This window comes from Hemicordylus capensis, chromosome 2 (assembly GCF_027244095.1).
Source record: "Hemicordylus capensis ecotype Gifberg chromosome 2, rHemCap1.1.pri, whole genome shotgun sequence".
Lineage (NCBI taxonomy): Eukaryota > Metazoa > Chordata > Lepidosauria > Squamata > Cordylidae > Hemicordylus > Hemicordylus capensis.
In genome coordinates, this window is record NC_069658.1 from 46,624,800 (window position 1) to 46,645,935 (window position 21,136).

The 21,136-nt window shown below is 43.1% G+C and overlaps 1 protein-coding gene across 1 annotated transcript in view; it reads left to right on the forward strand.

Annotated features, from left to right (window-relative positions):
* Window positions 1-21,136, forward strand: part of AP3B1 (adaptor related protein complex 3 subunit beta 1) — a 211,232-nt gene that overhangs the window by 75,580 nt on the left and 114,516 nt on the right. The window contains 2 exon segments of the mRNA XM_053295883.1: window positions 10,129-10,238; window positions 17,483-17,659. Of these exon segments, the coding sequence (XP_053151858.1) occupies window positions 10,129-10,238; window positions 17,483-17,659 (287 nt within the window).

The window sequence follows — 21,136 nt, forward strand, 5'->3', positions numbered from 1 at the left end:
AAGGAAAAACAAGGTAGGAGGGAGAGGAAATGAGTGTGTGAGGCTTCAGCTAGGAACAAAGGCTTTTCCTCCTAACCCGTTCAACATCTGGGTAGGAATGATCCTTTCCCTTGTACCCAGCATGAGCCTCACATACAATCAGTTCCTGCCTTGCTTTTCCTTCACAGATGGTCAAAAATCAAGAGCACTTACAGTTCCCGAACTTGTAGTAATAGGGGACTTCAACTATCCTGACTTCTGTTGAAAGATTTCCTGACCTGCCTTGCTGACAATTTCATGTTTCAGAAGGCAAAGGAAGGTACAACAGAATAGACTATCCTGGACTTAATAGTTACCAACAGGGAAGGATTGGTTGATGAAGTGAAAGTGTGGGGAACCTTGAGGAAAATGACCATGTCATCTTGGTATTCCTGATATTAAGGGGAGGGAAAACTGAAAAAGGTTGGATGTGTACCCAGGATTTGGGAAAGCTGATTTAATGAGTTTAGAGATGTTGTTTATGTATGTATGTATGTATGTATTTATTTATTCGATTTTTATACCGCCCTTCCAAAACGGCTCAGAGCCGGTTACAGTTAAAACAGAAACCATTAAAACTAATAACAATTTAAAAACAGAAATATAAATATAAACACCGATTAAAAAAATCTTTAAAAACAATTAAACTATCAGAACAATTAAAATCCTGAAAACCAGGTTAACATTAAAACAATTAAAACTAATTAAAAACCCTGAAAGGCCAGGCCAAACAGATGGGTTTTTAGGGCTCTCTTGAAGGTCAGTAAGGAATTAAGATTGCGAATTTCTGCTGGGAGTGCATTCCACAGCCTGGGACCAGCTACAGAGAAGGCCCACCTCTGAGTCGCCACCAAACGAACCAGTGGTAACTGGAGACGGACTTCATTGGATGACCTTAACGTGTGGTGGGTATCATGTAAAAGAAGGCGCTCTCTAAGATATCTCGGACCTAAGCCGTTCAGGGCTTTAAAGGTAATAACCAGCACTTTGTATTTTGCCCGGAAACATATCAGTAGCCAGTGTAACTGTTTCAAAACAGGCATAATATGGTCTCTCCGGGTTGCTCCAGAGACCAATCTGGCTGCTGCATTCTGAACTAACTGAAGTTTCTGGACTACGTACAAAGGCAGCCCCACATAGAGTACATTGCAATAGTCAAGTCAGGAGGTTACCAGCTGATGCACCACTGTTTTGAGGTCATCCTCTTCAAGGAATGGGCACAGCTGTCAAATCAGCCAAAGCTGATAGAAAGCACTCCTGGCCATAGCCTTCACCTGAGATACCAGGGTGAGGCCTGGGTCCAGGAATACTCCCAAGCTGCGCACCTGCTCCTTCTGGGGGAGTGTAACCGCATCCAGCACAGGAAGATCTAACTCACCCCTCAGATTCTGAGCCCCCACAATGAGCACCTCCGTCTTGCTTGGATTCAGCTTCAATTTGTTATCTCTCATCCAGCCCATTACTGCCTGTAGGAAGGCATTTAGAGAATGAGTGCCATTTCCTGAAGATGAAATGGAGAAGTAGATTTGGGTGTCATCAGCATACTGATAACACCCAGCACCAAACCTCCTGTTGACCTCACCCAGCGGTTTCATGTAGATGTTAAAAAGCATTGGTGACAGAATGGAGCCCTGAGGGACTCCATATAACAGCTCCTGTTTTGAGGAGCAACTGTTACCAAGCTCCACCATCTGGAATCTACTCGAGAGATAGGAACAGAACCACTGCAAGGCCGTGCCCCCTGTCCCCAACTCCCCCATGCGACCCAGAAGGATACCATGGTCGATGGTATCGAACGCCGCCAAGAGATCCAGAAGAACCAGCAACAGAACCACTGCAAGGCCGTGCCCCCTGTCCCCAACTCCCCCAGGCAACCCAGAAGGATACCATGGTCGATGGTATCGAACGCCGCCAAGAGATCCAGAAGAACCAGCAACAGAACCACTGCAAGGCCGTGCCCCCTGTCCCCAACTCCCCCAGGCAACCCAGAAGGATACCATGGTCGATGGTATCGAACGCCGCCAAGAGATCCAGAAGAACCAGCAGAGTCACACTCCCTCTGTCGATTCCCCGATAAAGGTCATCCATCAGGCTGACCAAGTCTGTCTCAACCCCATAGCCAGCTCTAAAGCCAGTTTGAAATGAGTCTAGATAATCAGTTTCCTCCAAGACTGCCTGGAGCTGGTCAGCCACCACCCTCTCAATCACCTTGCCCAACCAAGGGAGATTGGCCTGTAACTGTCCATTGCTAAGGGGTCCAGGGAAGGCTTCTTTAAGAGTGGTCTAACCATTTCCTCCTTCAGACAGGGGGGCACCCTACCCTTCCTCAGTGATGCATTTATGATATTAACTAGGCCACCTCCAACAATCTCCCTGCTAGATAGAGGCAGCCAAGTCGGGCAAGGATCCAGAGAACAGGTGGTAGGCCGCACCGCCCCAAGCAGCTTGTCCACATCCTCAGGAGTCACAGATTGAAACTGATCCAATCTAATACTGCAAGAGGGATCGCTGGACACCTCCTGCATAGACCTTGCAAAAATAGTGGAGTCCAAGTCGGCCCAAATACAGGAGATCTTATTAGCAAAGAACCCATTAAAGGAATCACTGCAGAGCAACTCCGGGAACTGATTGGAAGTAGAAGGAGCAGAAACCAAACTCCTCACAACCTGGGATAGCTCTAGGATCACATAGCTAGAAATCCTAAAGTAGGGTGGGAGATCCTGAAAAGTGAGATACTGAAGGTGTAATCACAAACATTTGTTTGTTTGTTTGTTTATTCGGGTTCTATACCGCCCTTCCAAAAATGGCTCAGGGTGGTTTACACAGAGAAATAATAAATAAATAATAAGATGGCTCCCTGTCCCCAAAGGGCTCACAATCTAAAAAGAAACGTAAGACAGACATCAGCAACAGTCACTGGAGGTACTGTGCTGGGGTGGATAGGGCCAATTACTCTCCCCCGATAAATAAAGAGAATCACTACATTAAAAGGTGCCTCTTGGCCAAATTAGCAGGGGCTAACTTTCCATAAGAAGGAAACATGAAAGAGCTTTAAAGAAATGAGTGCTGATGCACAGAGAGCTCTCTGAACAGCTGAGGAGCAAACAGGACCCACAGAAGAAATAGAGAAATGGGCATATAAGCAAGGAAGAATACAGTAGTGTGTCCTGAACCTCTATGGATGGCATCAGGAAAGTTAAGGCCTGTATGAGCTGAGGCTTGTGATGAATTACAAAAACAACCAAAAGGGTTTTTCCAGATACAGTATGTCAGAAACAAAAGGAAGACCAAGCAAGTAACTGGCTTTGTTACTTGGGTAAGATGATGAAATGGTAGTGGATGATAGATAAGGCAGGGTTCCTTAAGTCCTATATTGTATTTGTCTTCTCCCACATGGTCCAATTAGGCAGTAGATGCACTAAGAAAGAATGGAGGGCATTGATTCTCAGGATTGATAGAGAGATGATAACAGAACACCTAGCTACCTTAAATGTGTTTGTCTCCAGGTCCAGATAAATTATATCACTGGGTACTGAAGGAAGTTTCAGAGATTTCAGAGCCTCTGTCTGTAATCTTTGGTAACTCCAAGAGAAAGGATGAAAGGAGGACTGGAGATGAGCAATACTGATTTCAGCTTCAAAAAGGAGGAAGCAGAGGAGATGGGAAACTACAGTTAGTCAGTCTGATATCAATACCTGGCAAGAATTTCCTAAGAGCTGTGGGACAGTGGAACATTGGGCGCATGGAATAGTTGGCTCTTCTTAAGTGGCTTTCAAATAGAGGCTGGACAGCAATCTGCCAAGGATGATGTAGCAGTTTACTGCACTAGAAGGCCCCAAGCTCCCTTTCAGCTCTAGCATTTTATGATTCTTCTCCACATCTAGCTTCTTTTTGGCTTTGCTGACTGGAGACCTTGAAGACTTGCTAATATCTTTCCCAAGAAACTGATCTTAGGAGCTGGAGCTGTAATCATAATATTTCTCATAAAGTTCCTGGTGTTGGCAAGAGAGGTGTTGCCTCTTCCCTTGCATCAGGCAACAGTGGCATTAATTCCCACTTCTGTGCCAGTGCTCTTTCTCTGTCCCTGTACAGCTCAGTTGTACTATGCATGAAATGCTTACGGGTTTGGAGTGGAGGGGCAGGAATATTGTATCTTGACTTTTTGTATTGGATTCAAAGATTGTTAGAGTAGCTCCACCCCTCCAGCTCAAGGGGAAATCTAGAGGGATTTGGCATTTAACATTGAAAGTAAAGGAAGAGGTACATAGATCTGCCCTGGTTGCCTGGAGTTACAGGTTGCTCTAGCTCCTGCAGCACAACCTTGTGTTCCTGCTGCTGCCACTAAAGTGTCTCTTAAGGTCTGTCTGCTCACTATCGAAATTGCAATCTTTGAAATGGAAGTACTAGAGGTGAGGAAAGGTTCCTTTAGGTTCATAACTGTACAGTGTTGATTAACTGCAATCAGGGGCGTAACTACCATTAGGCAAGGGGAGGTGGTTGCCTGGGGACCCCACTGCCTTGGGGGGCCCCCCAGAGACACCTCACATGACTCCCCATTGCCCCCTGCCCAGCCCCAAGGCCCCTCAGCCATTTGCCCTGTTTGCCTCTCTCCTGCTTGTTCTCCTGGCCGGCAATCTAAGCAGTAGGCCAGCTGCAAAGAGCTCCTTTTCTCCCCGCCTCTCAGCTGATCGGCGGGTGGGCAGGGCTTCCGGGGAGGCCTCCGTGTAGGCCTCCGTGAAGTCTGAACTGGAGTAGGCTTGCAGGGAGGCCCCAAGCAAGGAAGGAAGGAGGTAGGTAGGCTGGCAGGCCCCCACAGCCCTCTGCAGCAGACCCTCTGCCCAGCCCAGCATTTGCCAGGTAGAATGTGAACTCCTTTTTGTGGTCCCCCCCCCCCATATATAGGGATCTGCTTGCCATAGGGCTTTGATATGGAGGGGGGAAAGACTGAGAAGTCTCTGAATATTTAATTTAAAACAGCTTGGAAAATTTGCTGGCTTAAAAAAAAACTATCTAAAAAGTCCTATAAGTGGCTTGTTTCATGGCAGAAATTTATAAAAACTTCTGGAACAAACAATATTATATATTTTTATTTATTCATTCATTCAATTATAAATGCTCTTATGTTCCAGTTGTTTTGCAACCCAGAAGGTCTGAGTGAGAACTGTGAAGCATGTGTTGTGCTTTTATTTTATTTTATTTTTCTTGTGTGTGAACTGCTCCCCAATAATTCGCAGGGACTTCAGGGTCAGTCTGTCCAACATGTGAATGCAGCACCTCCATTCCAGAGGAGAGGTGTGTTAAAGGGCTTTAAAAACCTCGTGTGAAAAACCTCCTGGAATCAAACTTTACTGAATTTGTTCAAAATTCTGAGAAAACATACATAGGCTCACACTGCATGGTTGAAAGTCTCTTTTGTTAATCTGCAGCGAGGATCCCATTTTAGTAATTAGTGTTTCTAGTGTGTTCTAGGCATTAAAAGTAGCACAAATATATAGTACTCAATGTATATCACTATATATTGTGAAGTGTGTGTGTATTCAGTGAAATGTATTTCTAGGCAGCATACTTAATTTGAAATATCAGACTTAAATCCTTGGGGGCCTGGGGTGTGCGGAGGCCCTAGACTTTGAGGAGGGGGGCATTTTAAAATCTCGTCTCTGGGCCCACTCCAACCTTGCTACGCCCCTGACTGCAATAAATGTACATTATGTCTTTTGAAACTACCACAGTCACAAAACATCAAAAGCTACCTCCTTGCAACAAGAAGTTGCAATGCTTACTTATACCAGTGGTTCCCAAACTGGAACCACTTTATTGTGACTGGGGATGATGGGAGCTGTAGTTCAGCAACATCTGAAGGCTCCCAGTTTGGGAACCACTGGCTTATACAATAAAGATTGTCTCTATGGAGAACATCAGTGGTTCCAGAGAGATTTAGCAAACCAGCTATAAAGTATCTGACTATTGCGTACTGAAAGTAGAGAGTCATGTACGTGAGTCATGAAAAAAATGATATTTTGTGCTTTCTGGTCACAGTTGAGCTGCATTAATGTTATGGAGCTTGCTATAGCTCCAAATAGTTCAGAATACCTTTCACTTGTGAACCAAAATATTAGGAGGTGGTATAGAAACTAGTTAGAAATATGATCTCTCTACAGTTTAGATTCTTAGTTCAGCAGTGAATTCACAGTGGATCGCCTTAGGACAACTTGTGTAAACCCCATCTCTAATATGGATAATACTTGCAGAGAGATTATTAGGATTGTGAAGGAAATGTATGTAGTACTCGGAACACTTCAGTGTGTCAACAGAAGAATAGCTGTTTGCATACAACTGTAATATGAGTACTGAACAACAGTAATTTCCCCAAATAGGAATTCCTGATGGTTTGAGATCATCTGGGTGGATTAGTGATGGCTGCTCAGCTCACCTGTGTCTAGAAATAGTTTAAATTGTTCTGGTTACACTTCCAGTCTCTGGATTGGGGTCAGAACTGCACATATAACTTAGGCCTCTGGATGCAGGGAATTACTTTTCCCCAGCAGCTGTTTCCATGAGTAGTGTCTGTGAAACAGATTTTCAGTGATAGTTCCAAATCTCATTAGGTCAGGATGTGACTATGTGTTTCCAAATTTTCTGTGTTGGCTTCTGGATGCCATTATGTAGACATAATGAGTTTGGATGGAGGGGAGTCAAGAATGGCAATTTGTGGCAAGAAGTTAAATCTTCATGCTGTATTTCCAGAATAGAAATACAAGGACCACTGTTCAAGGACCACTGTTTCGAAGTATGTGACTTTGATGTTCACATGCATTATGAATGAATATTTCATAATCAATTTTGTTTTGTGAATTAAGGATCAAAATACACATTGGGGCCATTCATGTGACCTACCGGGCAGGCGTATTGGGAGAGGGGGGAGACTGTCCAAGCCTTGCCTTCCCCTCAGACGATAGTTGTTTTCCTGCTGGAAGTGCGTTCCGCACTCCCACACCTTCAGCCCTGCTCCATGCAGCACAGAGCAGGGCGGATTGCTCTGAGGCTTGGACTTGTAATCTCGGCCTCTGGGAATCCCACAATGCACTGTGCGAGTGCATTTTGGGGATTGCCCCCCACCCCCAGCAAAAGGTGGGCACCCGTTAGTGTTGTAGCGCTGGCTGAAAGCAGCCAGTGCTGACACTTGGTCTGGTCAATTGGGTTAATGGAGCACTCACTCCTTAACCTCATTTAAGAGTCGGGCTTCTGGTAGTTCTCACAGGCAGCCAAACCTGGTCTTGGCTGCTTGTGAGAACAGCCTCATTCTGTTAAACGCATGATTTGGCCTTGTAAGTGTTTAAAGTAACAAGTAGATAGGAGTATGTGTGTGTGTAATTAAAAACATGGCATGCAAGGAGTGGGTATTTAATCTCTTCTTGCTATGCTCATGAAAATTGGATTCCCAAAGCTTCTAATTGCCCTGAAAGAGAAATGTCTGTTGGCAACAACAAATCATCTCTGGATCATGCTGCACTTGGGAAACTGTAAATCTCACCAACACAGCCCTGATCCTGAGTGGGGAGAGGACTTCTTTACCCCCACAAGGAGGTGAAGCTTGTCAGTGATGGCAGCTGCCCTAGCTCTGCTCCCCGTAGCCCAGAGCAGCTACAGTATGCAACATCTTACTGCATTAGAGCAGAACGAGAAGAGGACCTATATTATGACTGCAGTTTCAGAAATATTGATAGGCCTGGGGGAGAGGACCCTGTTTAATATCAACTTCTAGTGCTTTAATCAGTTGTCACATGGGAACTGCCTAGAGGCTGTGGGAACCATCATCTAGTAGCAGTCCCTCCCTTGGACTTAATATTTTTCTGGGAGAGGATCTTTCAGCTGAACCTGCCATGGTTGTGATGAGGGTGATGGCCATGTGGTTTGCTGAGCTCTGACTTCAAAAGGTTTTATGAGATTCAGAGTGAAAGGGTAGGTCCAGAGGTGAATCTTATGTCCACGACCCTCCCTCTAATAGCTGAGTTGGGGAGGTCTTAATTCCATAGTGAGAGCATGAGCTAGCTTTGTAGGGCCTAGCTGTTGTGAGAGAGATTTGGTTCTGGGAGGGTTCCAGTCCCTCCTCCATGCTGCTTTGTGTCCAATTTGTGTGTGGGTGGCACAAGGTCTTCCAAGAAGGTGAGGTAACATCTGTTTCCTCTCGTGCTGTCACTTCTATTTGTCCTTGCTATAATGGTGTTTGCATTTTTGTTTCTACTTAATGCATTGTTGATTTTATTATTGTTGCTTCTTATATAAGTTTTCCTTGATTTTTTTGTTTTGGTTATATCAAGGCTATTTTATTGTTATGCTGATTATAATTGAAACGTTTGATATGCTTATCGAAATGATTTCTTTGCATATTCTAAGTAGCTTCAAGCACAACTGTTTGTGGGGAAAACAGCATATACATTAAAATCTAATGGCCAAACTAGATGTGTGGTGTAATGTGTAGCTTGGTTCTAAATCACATTGTAGCAGTCTCTGAATTTTCTAGGCTAAGGAAAGACCAACAGGCCTTTGGCCCTACCAAATAATAAACAAGGGATACAAACTATTTTCATCACAATATTACTTATGAATGCAAGAAACATTGCATCTCATATGCATTTAATACAAATTTTATTATGTTTCTCCCTCATGAGAGTTATGGAAGAGAAAAGAAGTCCTGTTAATCTTCCTCTTGAGGAGATCTTTCAGGATCTGTACATATTTCTCAGCCCCATCCATCCCAGATGATTACATTCTATATCATTAAAGCACATGTATTTCATACTTGTGAAGCCTTTACTGTTAGGTGATGTCAACCTTCTTATAGTGCCTAGTGCGGATTAGACTGTTTCAGCATTTAGGCTAATGTCTGAAGAATATACTGGTCTTCAGTGACCATACCCATTCTAGTCAAAGAATGCTGCAAATAGACTACAACCAGAAAAAATCAGCACGGTCATACTTAATGTGACTTCTCAATAACCCACCAAATTTGCATTGCTACTAGATGAAGATAAAAATGATAGACCTGAGAATCTCAGGTTAGTTACAGATCTTCTATATCTACTCACTTGCCTATTAGATGGCAATGCAAAAGTGATAGATAGTACTCAAAAAGATAAAATAAAATGTCTTCTGCTGTGCATTTGGTTTCAGCATTAGCCAAGTTTGACTTTTGGCTTCTTTCTTTCATTATAATTCTTGTATAGAATCCCCATAATGTAGCCTTCTTTACCAGATTTTTAAAATACGTGTTTCAGCTTGATCAAGCGTTGAATGTTACAGTAGTTGAGTAGTTCATTGCATGACTTAGCTGCAAATCTCTGAACCACCACCCTATTTAGGACACTTATTAACTAGGCAGTTACTTTAAAAAATGACTTTAAAAAAAAACTGGCAGTTTTTGCAGGTGGTTTTAATACTGGGCCTCTAAATATAGCAAAATTGGAATATGAAAACTGAGTAGGGAGACACACTAAATAAAATGTTTCTGTCAAGTGCTTTTGTGAGGAAGCATTTTAAATAAGATCTTCAAAGCCAAACCTTCATCCCCTTTATGGCTTCTTTATTTTTCTTGATGGATAAGTCTGATAATTTGGAAAGTGATCATTATCTCTGGCAATATAACATTCTCTCTTTCTCTCTCTCTCTCTCTCTCTCTCTTTCTTTCTCTTAGACATACCCGTTGCTAATCCCATGCATGGCAGCTCTTGCGAGAGTTTGCGATCAGCTGCTGGATAGTGATGGGGATGGGTGGGAGGGAAGAAAATGGTGGCAGTGGCAGCCAGGCCAGGGGCCCGGCAGGGGAAAAAAGGCAGTGGGGGTGGACGGAAGAAGGTGGTGGAGGCCGGGTGGGAAGAAAACAACGGTAGGTGGGAGGGCAGCAGGTGGGAGGGGAAACAGTGCGGGTGGCAGCGGAGGAGTGGCAGTGAACTAGAGGCACAGATGCTCTGCGCCTGGCCCAGCTAGTTCTGTTAATTTTGCAAACTATATTTTGAAAATGATTAAATGATATCCAACATTTGATTGTGGCACATGAGATGAATTTATATGAATATAACTCCCTATAAATGTGCATTTTTTTGTCTTCACCAGAAATAGTAGTTGCTGAAAGTGTAGTAGTTATTAAGAAACTGCTGCAGACACAGCCAGCACACCATGGTGAAATTATTAAACGCATGGCCAAGCTCTTGGACAGTATTACTGTGAGTATTTATACTATTCTGCCTCTCAACTACCCAGAATATATTTTGTAGAGTCTCAGTTTTAAACAGAAATATTAGGATGTCGGGAGGAAGATGTGCCTTGATTGTTTTTGTGACCACGTGGTTGAGTACAATTTTGTCTTGTTTTAGACAAGCTATATTTGAACTTTGAAAATGCATGTGTATATTTTAATGTAAATGAAAGGTGCAGTTAATTCTGCCCATGGCAACAGTAGTAATTGTGTAGTTAAGATCCATTAGATCACTTTATAGCAACATTCCAAGTGGTGGTGATAGGGCCAGAGTCATATTGCTATTTGCCTGGAAAGCCTTGTGCTTTCCTCAGAGCAAAACAAGATGACTAGGTAGGGTAACATGTCGGTCTTGATTCCGAAACACTTGGGTTGGTGAAAACGAGCATTGATACACATGATCAAGTTCATTCCTCTTTTTTTTTTTTTTTGCCTCAAATCCTATGCTATCTCCAGCATGTCCGAGCTAAAATATTATACCTATTGAATGTTTTATGTGATGAACTTGAGACTGTTTGTTACTTAAATGTCTATTTTCTTTACTGAAAAATCTAAATAAAATTGAGTATACTTCAGAATTGTGTATGCCATGATATTAGGTGAGCTATTGATACACAATAGCTTTCAAATGCAGCTGTTTGCAGAGTGATTTATAAAATCTTTCTAGATGTCTGTCCTTTAAATGCTGTGGAAAAACTAAGGCTTCATTGTTTTTATTTTGGCTGCAAGTTAATGAGTTCAAATGGTAGCAACAACTGCTTTCCAACACAATGGTTTGAAAAGTACACTTAACTACTTGCTCAGGCCATGTAGAATAAAATATTAGGCAATGCAATTTACAATCCTGTTTGGCCTTTGAGGATAATACAAGCAGAGCTACATTATGAATGTATTATTCCCTGCACTGTTGTAAGTTCAAGGTCACCACTTATACTATACTGGAAAACACAATAAAGGCCTTAGTGTATCTTCATATGTGCTTAGCTGTCTTTGAATTATTCAGAGTATGATGAAAATGAGAGTTCTAGGATTATTTCCTTGCTGTTATAATGTTTGAGGGCTTGAATACAATGAAATCTGAAAATATGTGGTACTTTGTTTATAAAAAACAAAACACTGGGTTCCTCAGCTCCATATCCACCACCACCACCACCCCGGCCATTAAAATGTTTTGCATGGTAGTGGACTTCAGAAAGTCTAAATGATAACCTTTGTTTCACAAAACTCTTAAGCCAGGATTCAGAGGGTTCCTTGAACAAGTAGAAGGCATCTGCTCATGTAGAGTGCCCCCATTTCTGTTGATTCCCCCTCCCACTGCAGCCGCCCACACCACATCCCAGGCCTTCTGAAGGTTTCTCCAATCCCTTAAAGTGGCTTTTCAGCCCCATGCTTACTGAAGCGTGAATGCTGAGTCAAGGAAGGCCTTTTGCATGAGCAGAGTTCCATCTCTGCTTCTGCATTGATAGCTTCTCTGAATTACTTGTATTTTATCCAAGTTTTATATTTTATCCAAGAAAAAATAAGTTAGCAGTTTCTTACTATGTTAGCAGAGGTTCCTAGTATACATTTATTTTTCTTCCTGGTCTCTGTACATTCCCACAATTTGGGTCTGTGCAGAGCACTTCCCCTTTTATTGCTCTAACCAGGGAGCAAGCACATACCTTTCTCTCGAGCCTCTAGTGTTTCTGGTTGAAACGAGCAACAGCAGGAGAGAGGGCATTCACAAACCTCTTGCCTGTGGGCTGCCCAGAGGCATCTGGTGGGCCACGGAGTGAAACAGGATGTTGGACTAGATGGGCCTTATGCCTGATCCAGCAGGGCTGTTCTAGGGGTGTGCACGGAACTGGCTGGCCCGGTTCGGGTCGAGTGCAAACTGCACTCGAACCTGACTGGACCAGTTCGGTCTGGCCCCCCTTCGAACTCCACCTCCAGTCTGGTTCGAATTTTTAAAAAATATTTATTTACCTTTGGGAGGCTTCCAAAAGGCCACGGGGGGGGGGGGGGGGGCGGACTGTGAAGGTTCCCCCTCTCCCCGCTGGCCTCAGTAATCACTGCCGTGGCCCATTTGGGCCTCAGTATACTGGCACGGCGGCATACAGTATGTAAGTGCTAAATGTAAGTGCTAGTATGGCCACCGTGCATGCGCAGATGGCCTCTGCAGGGCCCTGGGCCATGCAAGGCCTCACAGAGGCCATTTGTGCATAAGTGGCAGCAGGCAAAATGGCTGCCGTGCCAGTATACGGAGGCCCAAATGGGCCAGAAGGTGTGGCCGAACGGGCCGCAGCAGTGATTTCCGAGGCCGGTGGGGGAGGGGGAACATTCGCGGACCTCCCCCCCGGTGGCCTGTAGAAAGCCCCCCAAAAGGTCTAGAGGGAAAGAAATATATATATAAAAATCACGAATCCCCCCCCCCCCGAACTGTCGGGGTGTGTGTGTTTCGGTCTGAGGTTGGACCGAACGGGGTGTGTGTGTGTGTTCGGTTCGACCCCAAACAGTCGAACTGAACCGGTTCGACCTCGAACAGGTTCTGGGTCGAACCTATTTGCACATCCCTTGGCTGTTCTTATGATGGTAGTTTGCAATACCTGATATAATTGTAGCACTTGAAAACTGTATAGTAAGTAGATATATTTATATTTTATTAAGATTTCCACTATTCCAGTAATAGCACCGCTGGAATAATAGGTCAGTAAATTTGGCAAAAATAACGTCCTTTCTGGTTTGACATGACTAAAATAAGAGTTCTGGAAAAATATGGGATTTCGTTTATCTGAGAATTTCACTAAGTGTGATGCATCAGCCATCCTGTGGACTCCATTTTCAGTGACATCCAGCGCTTTTATTAGCAATTCCTTAATCACAGAAGGAGCAGGCTTTTTTTTAGTGACATGCCAATACAGTTTGGCAGCTGGTAATAAGTTTGTCAGAAGAGATTTCACTCTGTCAGAAACATCAAGTTCCAATACCTGCAATACTACTAGAAATGGGGCCTAAACTAAATTACAATTCACTGTATTTGGAATCATACCTAAAATCTGTACCCAGAAAATGGATACACTTCAACAACTCTACCACATGTGGATAAAATTTGCATAGGGGGCTACAAATTTCCAACATTTAAATTGAGCTGTGTGAAGCATCCTGCTTCATTTCATTGGGATTAGAGTTGTCTAATTTCATTGGGATTATAAATTGTCTGTTTCATTGGGATTAGAGTTGTAATTTATATTGTATCTTATTATTTATAGAAAAGCTCAGAAAATATTTTAGTAAGAGAACGTATTTCCCCTCTTTTTTCTGAAATTGAAAAGGTTTTATCTTTCTCACAGTATTTAGATCTCCCCCCCCCCCACCGTTGTCATTCAAATTAGCTATCATCACATACTCTTTAGCCTCCTGGTTAAATAGATATATTTCTTTAGATGTTTAATCATAACTTAAATCTGAAGTTACCCATATATTCTCATTTTAAAATATCTATCAGTTCTGCAGGCAACTTGAACTTCTCCTATACTTGGAAATTTAATGTACCACTCAATTACTGTTCTTTAGCCCAATTTAAAATAATAGTTTGGGAGTAAGGTCTTAATGCAGTGTAACCTTTGGAACGTTAGAAATAACCCCTTTTCCAGTGTACAGTAATGACATCCGTCTTAACACATTTCATTTAGCAAATGTACTCAAGCATTTAAAACTTTCCTTGTACAACAGATGTTCAGTGCATCTTTTCCCTTTGTCACTATAGGTTTCAAAATGGTTTTAACGTTCTGCTATCACATGCTGCATTATTTGCTTTGGTTTCCAGTGCTATAATCAAGAATTGGATCAATGTTTTAGGAGGAGAACTTGTTATAAAGCTTTGCCATGATGTATTCGATTCCTTTTCTTTTGCAATCTTACATAAAGTTGAATGCATTAAGGTCCGTTTTGATTGGTGTTTTATCTATGTAGCTGTGTGAAGTACTGTACAGAATAAAATATCATAGGATGTTTGTGTATACTGTAATGGGAAATCATTAGGAGCCATGTGTTTCATTGAATATACTTGCTTTTTAGAACTGATGATCGTATGTGTGCCACACTTAATATAAGTGTCTTTAGTACAAGCAAAGTGAAAACTGCTTTAGCATTGCCAAACGTAATAAAGAGTGCTTGGGTTTAAAACAAACCATAACTTTATTTGACAAAAATGGAAAATATAACAGGAATAGTGGAATAGAACAGTAACCATTATAGCTGAAGCATTACTTTCTTCCACTGGTGCTTTGTGTCTAACAACTGAACGTCAGGCAGTAGCTCAGCCAGTGGAGTTTCCCCTAACATTTGGAGATGGGGACCACACCTGTTGAAGTGCTGACTCTGAAGCTGCTGAAGTTCAGGCAGAATATAAACAGGTGCTGCTTCCAGCCTCATATTCTAGGCTAGGCAGTGTTGCACCTGTTGAATGTCTGCCTGCATGCGTTAAAAGTCCAGGGCCCTCTGACCCTTACATGGGACTCAGCAGCCCTTCCCCCTTATGAGATGCAAAGTTGGAGAGGAGTAAAATTTGAGCATAAGCATTGAGACCCAGCAGTTCTGAGGTAAAATGAAACAAAATAGAGGCCACTATTGGAAGCATAAGAGATTGAGCCTGTTCCTCTATCTACTTCAGAGAGGTTATTTAAACCATTCAACTCTAATGGTTACCCTTTATTTTCAAGACATTTTTCAGTCTGAGTGTGGTGGGGGGAAAGGAAAGATTTCGCCAGCCAGCCCTGACAGAGGCCTTTCCAGGTGCCGAGCCTGACTGCCAGCAGCCCGTGTGCAGCCACGGTGGCGGCCCCCCTCCCCTTGCGTCTGACGTCAGATGCAGGGGTGTGTGGTCTGGCTCACGAACATAGCCCAGCAGCTCCATTCGGGAGTTGGGAGGCAGGGCAATGCTGCGTTCGCAGCGCTGGCCATTTAATTCCCAAAGGGGCCGAAGGGGACTTGTGCTGGTGCTGCGTTCGCAAAGAGCTGCTCCTGGCCACGCCGCGAACGCAGCGGCCATTTAACTCCAAAACCGGGGCTGCACGTCCCCCGCTTGGGAGCTAAACCAGCACCCCCGTGAGTGATGTCAGATGCTGGGGGCGTGTCGGGGCCGCGAGGTGCGGCCCCTGATTGGGTGCGGCCCGTTCGCCCAAAGGTGGCTCTGCCCCTGGGCCCTTCACAGCTGTTTCAAGGGCTAAAGATAACAAGAGCAGAGGCTGTTTGCTCCCCCATGCTTCCCATTTCTCTTTGCAAACATTCCGACTGATCTGAGCATGTGCAAATTTGATATTACCTGAAAACTGTTTTCTTAATTTGTAGAAATTCAAAACATATTTACTGTGATAAACCCATGAAAGTGTGTCATATGGAAGACAGACCACCAAAGGAGACCTTTCCCATAGAAACGAGTCTGTCTGGGCTTCCCTCTTTGGCTGTACAAAATCCCATTGTAAAGATGAGCCGGGGGTGGGGGAGAAACAACTGTTGTCTAGGGATTTGCACAAAACAGGGTTGCCTGCATCGGTTCAAGACCGGACTATAACCAGACTGGGCATGTTCAGTTTTGTGCACAAACACACACACACACCCCAGTTTGAGTTTGGGAGGTTTTTCTCAATTTTTCTAAAAAAATCTTTTACTTTAAAAAGAAGAAGAAAGAAATATAACTTGCCACTGCTGCTCTGGGGGCTTGTTTGTGGCTGTGGGGCGGAGGTCTCCAGAGGTCCCCCCTCCCACTGCTGGCCTCCATTTTCAGCCTCCAAAAAGCCTGGTTTGGGTGGTCAAAGCCTGGTTTGGCCCGTTGCAGGCCTCACCTCTGTGGCAGCGGCCATTTTGGAGGCCACCTGTGCATTACAAATGGGCTTCTGCATGGACAGGCCAGGTGATGCTGATGCCCATTGGGCATGTGCAGTGGCCTCCAAAATGGCCACTGCCACAGAGGTGAGACCAGGAACAGGCCAAAGACCGTCCAAACCAGGTTTTTCAGAACTTAATGGAGGTCAGCGGGAGGGGAGCTCTCTGGAGACACACACACACACCTGTGGCCACAAACAAGCCATCAGAGCAGTGGCAGTGAGTTATCTTTCTGTTTTATAAGTAAAGGGGGGGAAATTAAAAATTGCGAACCCCCGAACCCAAACCAGGGTGTTGTTTGGTCCATGGTTAGGCTGAACAGGGGCCAGTTGGGTTCAGGGGTGGTTTGGTATCGAACCACCAAACCGCCCCTGTTCAATGTCAGATGGGTTCGATACTGAACCCTTTGATCCCTACTGTCATCTTGTGGTCTCATGTCTGCTTTTCTTCATAAATTACCCGTTTCTCAATGGAGTCAGTAAAAAACTGACACACTTGTTTGACAGGTGATACTGAACTTTAAAATGCCTGCTCTAGCATGAATAGTGCAATGAGAAAGCTTTTGAGAAGTCACAGAAGGTCAGGGGGGGTCAAGTGAAATAACATGATAGAGTGCTGTTTTACTTCTCTACCCATAATGCACAGGCACTTCTATGCCTGTGTAAACACATGTGTACAATCTTAACTGCTGCAGTTCTGGAGGTTTACAGTTTGTCAGAAGAGGGTATCTTCCATTATAAAATGGGGAGCTAAACTTGATTATCCTGTGACTTGAAATATAACACTTCTCAATTTCCAAGCTCTTGGAAAACATTGCCTTAAATGCCCACTGCCAGAAACTGGATGAGATCATTACAAAGCTCTTCATGCCAAGCCAGCAGCTTTTCATCTGTCATTTAAGAATAGCTACTTGAATGTATACTGTGATTTTAACAAAAGATGGTTATATTGGGACATATCTTCTTCTAAATAACTGTATTCTCATCAGTCAAATTAGAAGTCTCACTTGTCTCCTACTCAGACGCTCACCTATTCACGCTCACTTTTACCTCTTAAAATATTTTTAAAATGTTGATGTTGCAACCATATTTAGAAAAGGGTCATTACCGATGGACCTCTTGAGAAGAGGGGGTTTCTTAAACTGAATGTTTAAAAGTTGCTTTGACCTCATATATGTGCCTTGTGCTTGCTCCAAGTATGCATTTGGAAAATACTAATTTGGCTAAATGTGTAGAGGTTCCTTTTCAAATAATTAACTTTTTGCTAGCACATACTATTAGGGAAGCAAATAACATTTCTGAAAAGCATATTTCACAGATATCTAAAATGTTGGTTCATTTATCCCTTAAGGTTCCTGTGGCAAGGGCCAGTATTCTTTGGCTCACTGGAGAATATTGTGAACGAGTTCCAAAAGTAGCCCCTGATGTTCTTAGAAAAATGGCAAAGAGTTTCACAACTGAAGATGACCTTGTAAAGCTACAAATCTTAAATCTTGCAGCAAAATTGTATTTAACCAACTCAAAACAGGTAAGGTTAAAGATATTTAGCCTTTAGAAACCAACTCTGATAGATAAGGCTTAAAACTAGACAACCCATTTGCTTAGGTCCGGTTGACTGACATTAATTGAAGAGGCATGGAGGCTTTCCTTGTCTAAGAAATTCATTAGAATTCCTAAAGTTAGTTGTATAAAAACCCTAAGATATGACTGAAGGCCCAAATAAATTTTCCAAAAGCTAACCTGAGAAATATTTGGCATTGCTCATATAGTACTTAGAACCATAAAAACAGGAAGTTGACTGTTCAATGCATTTGTACAGTTCATTCAATAAAAATATAGTGTGCTAGAACTCAGATGAAAAAGGTGGAATCCATAGATATTCCATACAATCTAAACAAAGAGCTAACCATTTCAAAGCTTTTTCAGTAGTTTTCAATAAGAATTAGTATGTTTAACTGAAATTCTGAGTCCAGAAATGAATGTATGGGAGGGGGCATTGTACTGATTATGACAATTTTACTGTTGGGTTTGATCATGTTGAATTAAACCCAACATTTCTCCAGTGCATAGGCCTAATACTTTGTACAAGACTTTAGTTCTCCAAGTGCTGAAATAGATGGCAGCCAGAGATAGTTTTTATGTCTGATGACCTGTGCTGGTCATTCTCCTATGTCACTTGAGCTGGTGCAAGTGAGGCAGTGCTGCCCCAATTCCAGCAGACCCTTTAAGGTCTTGTGACCACACCAGCTTCATGATGTCACCAGGCCACATAAGATCAACCAAAGTGCAACCATTCAGGAAGACAGGTGGCGAAGCAGGCAGTGGGACCCATCTTCAGATCTTGTTCAAGGGCCCCCTCCAACCTTGCTACACCCGAGTAGGGATGTGCAGAATGTTCTGATTCGAAACAGGCACTTCTGAGTGTTCCGAGCTCAGAACATAAGGGCCTGTTCCGAGCTCAGTACGGAACAGCCCATTTTGAGTTGGAATGTTCTGAGCACCATTTTGGAATCCAATATGGCACTTTTCTGGCCTCTGCGCATACACGGCAATCACTTGCATGATAGTGCTGTCCGTGCAAATGGCCGCTAAGTGTGTGCATGGAGCGGGGCCATTTTGTTGGAGCAACTGGCTCAACTGGTTGTTCCAATGGAATGTTCTGCTGATTTAACATTCTGTCCCAAGCTCGGAACGGAACACTAAATCCATTAGATGCACATCTCTACCCCCTGAGTAACTGGGAAGCAATGAACAATCTTGAATAGAATCATATCACTCTTCATAACAGCACTTTGTTTCTTCTGCTTGAATTTCAGTTTTTCTAAATAGCAGAGAAGTAGTTATTAGCATTCTTAACAGCTATTTCTTCCAACCAGTCAAGAAATTCCTTCACTGTTCCTAATACTCACTTTTGACTGTTTTTGAAACATTCCTGCACTGTTACCTCCAAGACTATCTATCTAGTGTCTTTTGAAAAGCATTGCCCATCTCTTTAAACAGTCAATATCACCTTTATACCACTGTTTAAATTTAGTTACTTGGATACACTCTGCCTGTTGTATTTGGGGTCTTCCACAATGCATGCATTGCAGAGGATGTTCAGATATTGAGAACTGTGGATATTTTAGTCCCACAAACCAATCAAAATCTGTTCCTGTTACTGAACTTGTAAGTAAATAGAGGGTTAGGCAAGAACTTGTGATTCCTTGATCTAATCCAGGTGAAATTTTGAATCACTTAAAAAAGAAAAGAAAAATTGTCTAAATATGTGAAAACTGAATGCAGGTTTTGGATCTCTCTCTCAGGATGTTCAACACAATTCTTCAAAAGACTCTATATTGCTTTCAGGTGATTAAGCATGTGATTTATTTATACATACATACATACATACATACATTTATATCCCGCTCTTCCTCCAAGGAGCCCAGAGCGGTGTACTACATACTTGAGTTTCTCCTCACAACAACCCTGTGAAGCAGGGGCATAGCAAGGCTGGAGTGGGCCCAGAGAGAAAATTTTAAAATGGGCCCCTCGCTGATACACACACACACACACACACACACACACACACACACACACTTCACATGTGACTTGCCTCTGGGGAGCCGCACGAAGTGTGGGGGCCCCCAGGCAGCCGCCTCCCCTTGCTTAATAGTAGTTACGCCCCTGCTGTGAAGTAGGTTAGGCTGAGAGAGAAGTGACTGGCCCAGAGTCACCCAGCTAGTATCATGGCTGGATGGGGATTTGAACTTGGGTCTCCAGCACTCTAACCACTACACCACGCTGGCTCTTTGTATGCTCTTGTCATCGAAATGTGTCAAGCAGCAGCTGTCAGTATGTGGTCATATCTAGTTGTTACATGGGAAGTATGTGGGTAGGAATCAATGGCTGATAGCCAGACTAAATAACTCATAAGTAGTCCCTTTGAAACAAGGAAAGGATGAACCAGTGTAATAAATTGAGTTTATTCTGGATTTGGATGTCTGTTGTCATTTTCATAACATTGGGCTGGTTCGAACAATAATTTACTGGGCCACCTGCTGAGAGTCTACCCATCGTGACATCTTTTGAGGATGCCCCAACACCCTCCCGGCACATCACTTTATCATATGGTGGGGGGTGCATGTTCATCCAAATTGCTACTCTACATGCTGCTACAGTTTCAACTTTCTAATTGTACAGGCTGGTAAGGTATCATCCAAACGGAGCCATTCATTTTTTATGTTGTTAATATTACTCTTTTGTAATCTATGAATATACAATTCACATTTTCAAAATTCAATTCAATATAAAAACAAATGTACAATAACCATGAAAGAGAAAGGAGCATAATATGTCTTACAATAAAGTTATACAGGAGTCCCTCGGTTATTGTGGGGATTACATTAAATGCTACCACCGCGAATGCCAAAACCACAATAATTGAAAACTCATGTCTATGAGAATGGTAGGGTTAGGCTCTTCAGTACATTGAAAAGTGCTAATAATAACCCAAGAGGGGGAGCAGGGAGACACTAGAAATAACAGAAGACTTAAGTGGCGAAGGGGGAACATGCTTGACTAGCAAGTAGAAGGTTGTCGGTTCAAATCCCAGCTGGTACTATATCGGGCAGCAGTGATATTGGGCAGTGATATAGGGAGAGGCTGAAAGGCATCATCTCATATTGTGTGGGAGGGGCAATGGTAAACTCCTCCTGTATTCTACCAAAGAAAACCACAGGGCTTTGTGGGCACCAGGAGTCGAAATTGACTTGACAGCACACTGTACCTTTACTTTACAGCACTGTACCCTGGCCAATGCAGCTCTCCAGCTTCTCTAGTAATGCCCCCCTCCCCCCCAAAAAACCAACCCACAAAAAAACCACAATTCCTCAAAAAGTCCCAACATGGCTCCACACTGCCTTCAGAAATGCCTCCAAGCTAGAAATGCCACTGTAAGTGTGAAATGCATTCAGTTAAAAACAGTTTAATTTTTAGGCTTAAAACCTGAAGAGTGTATATGAAG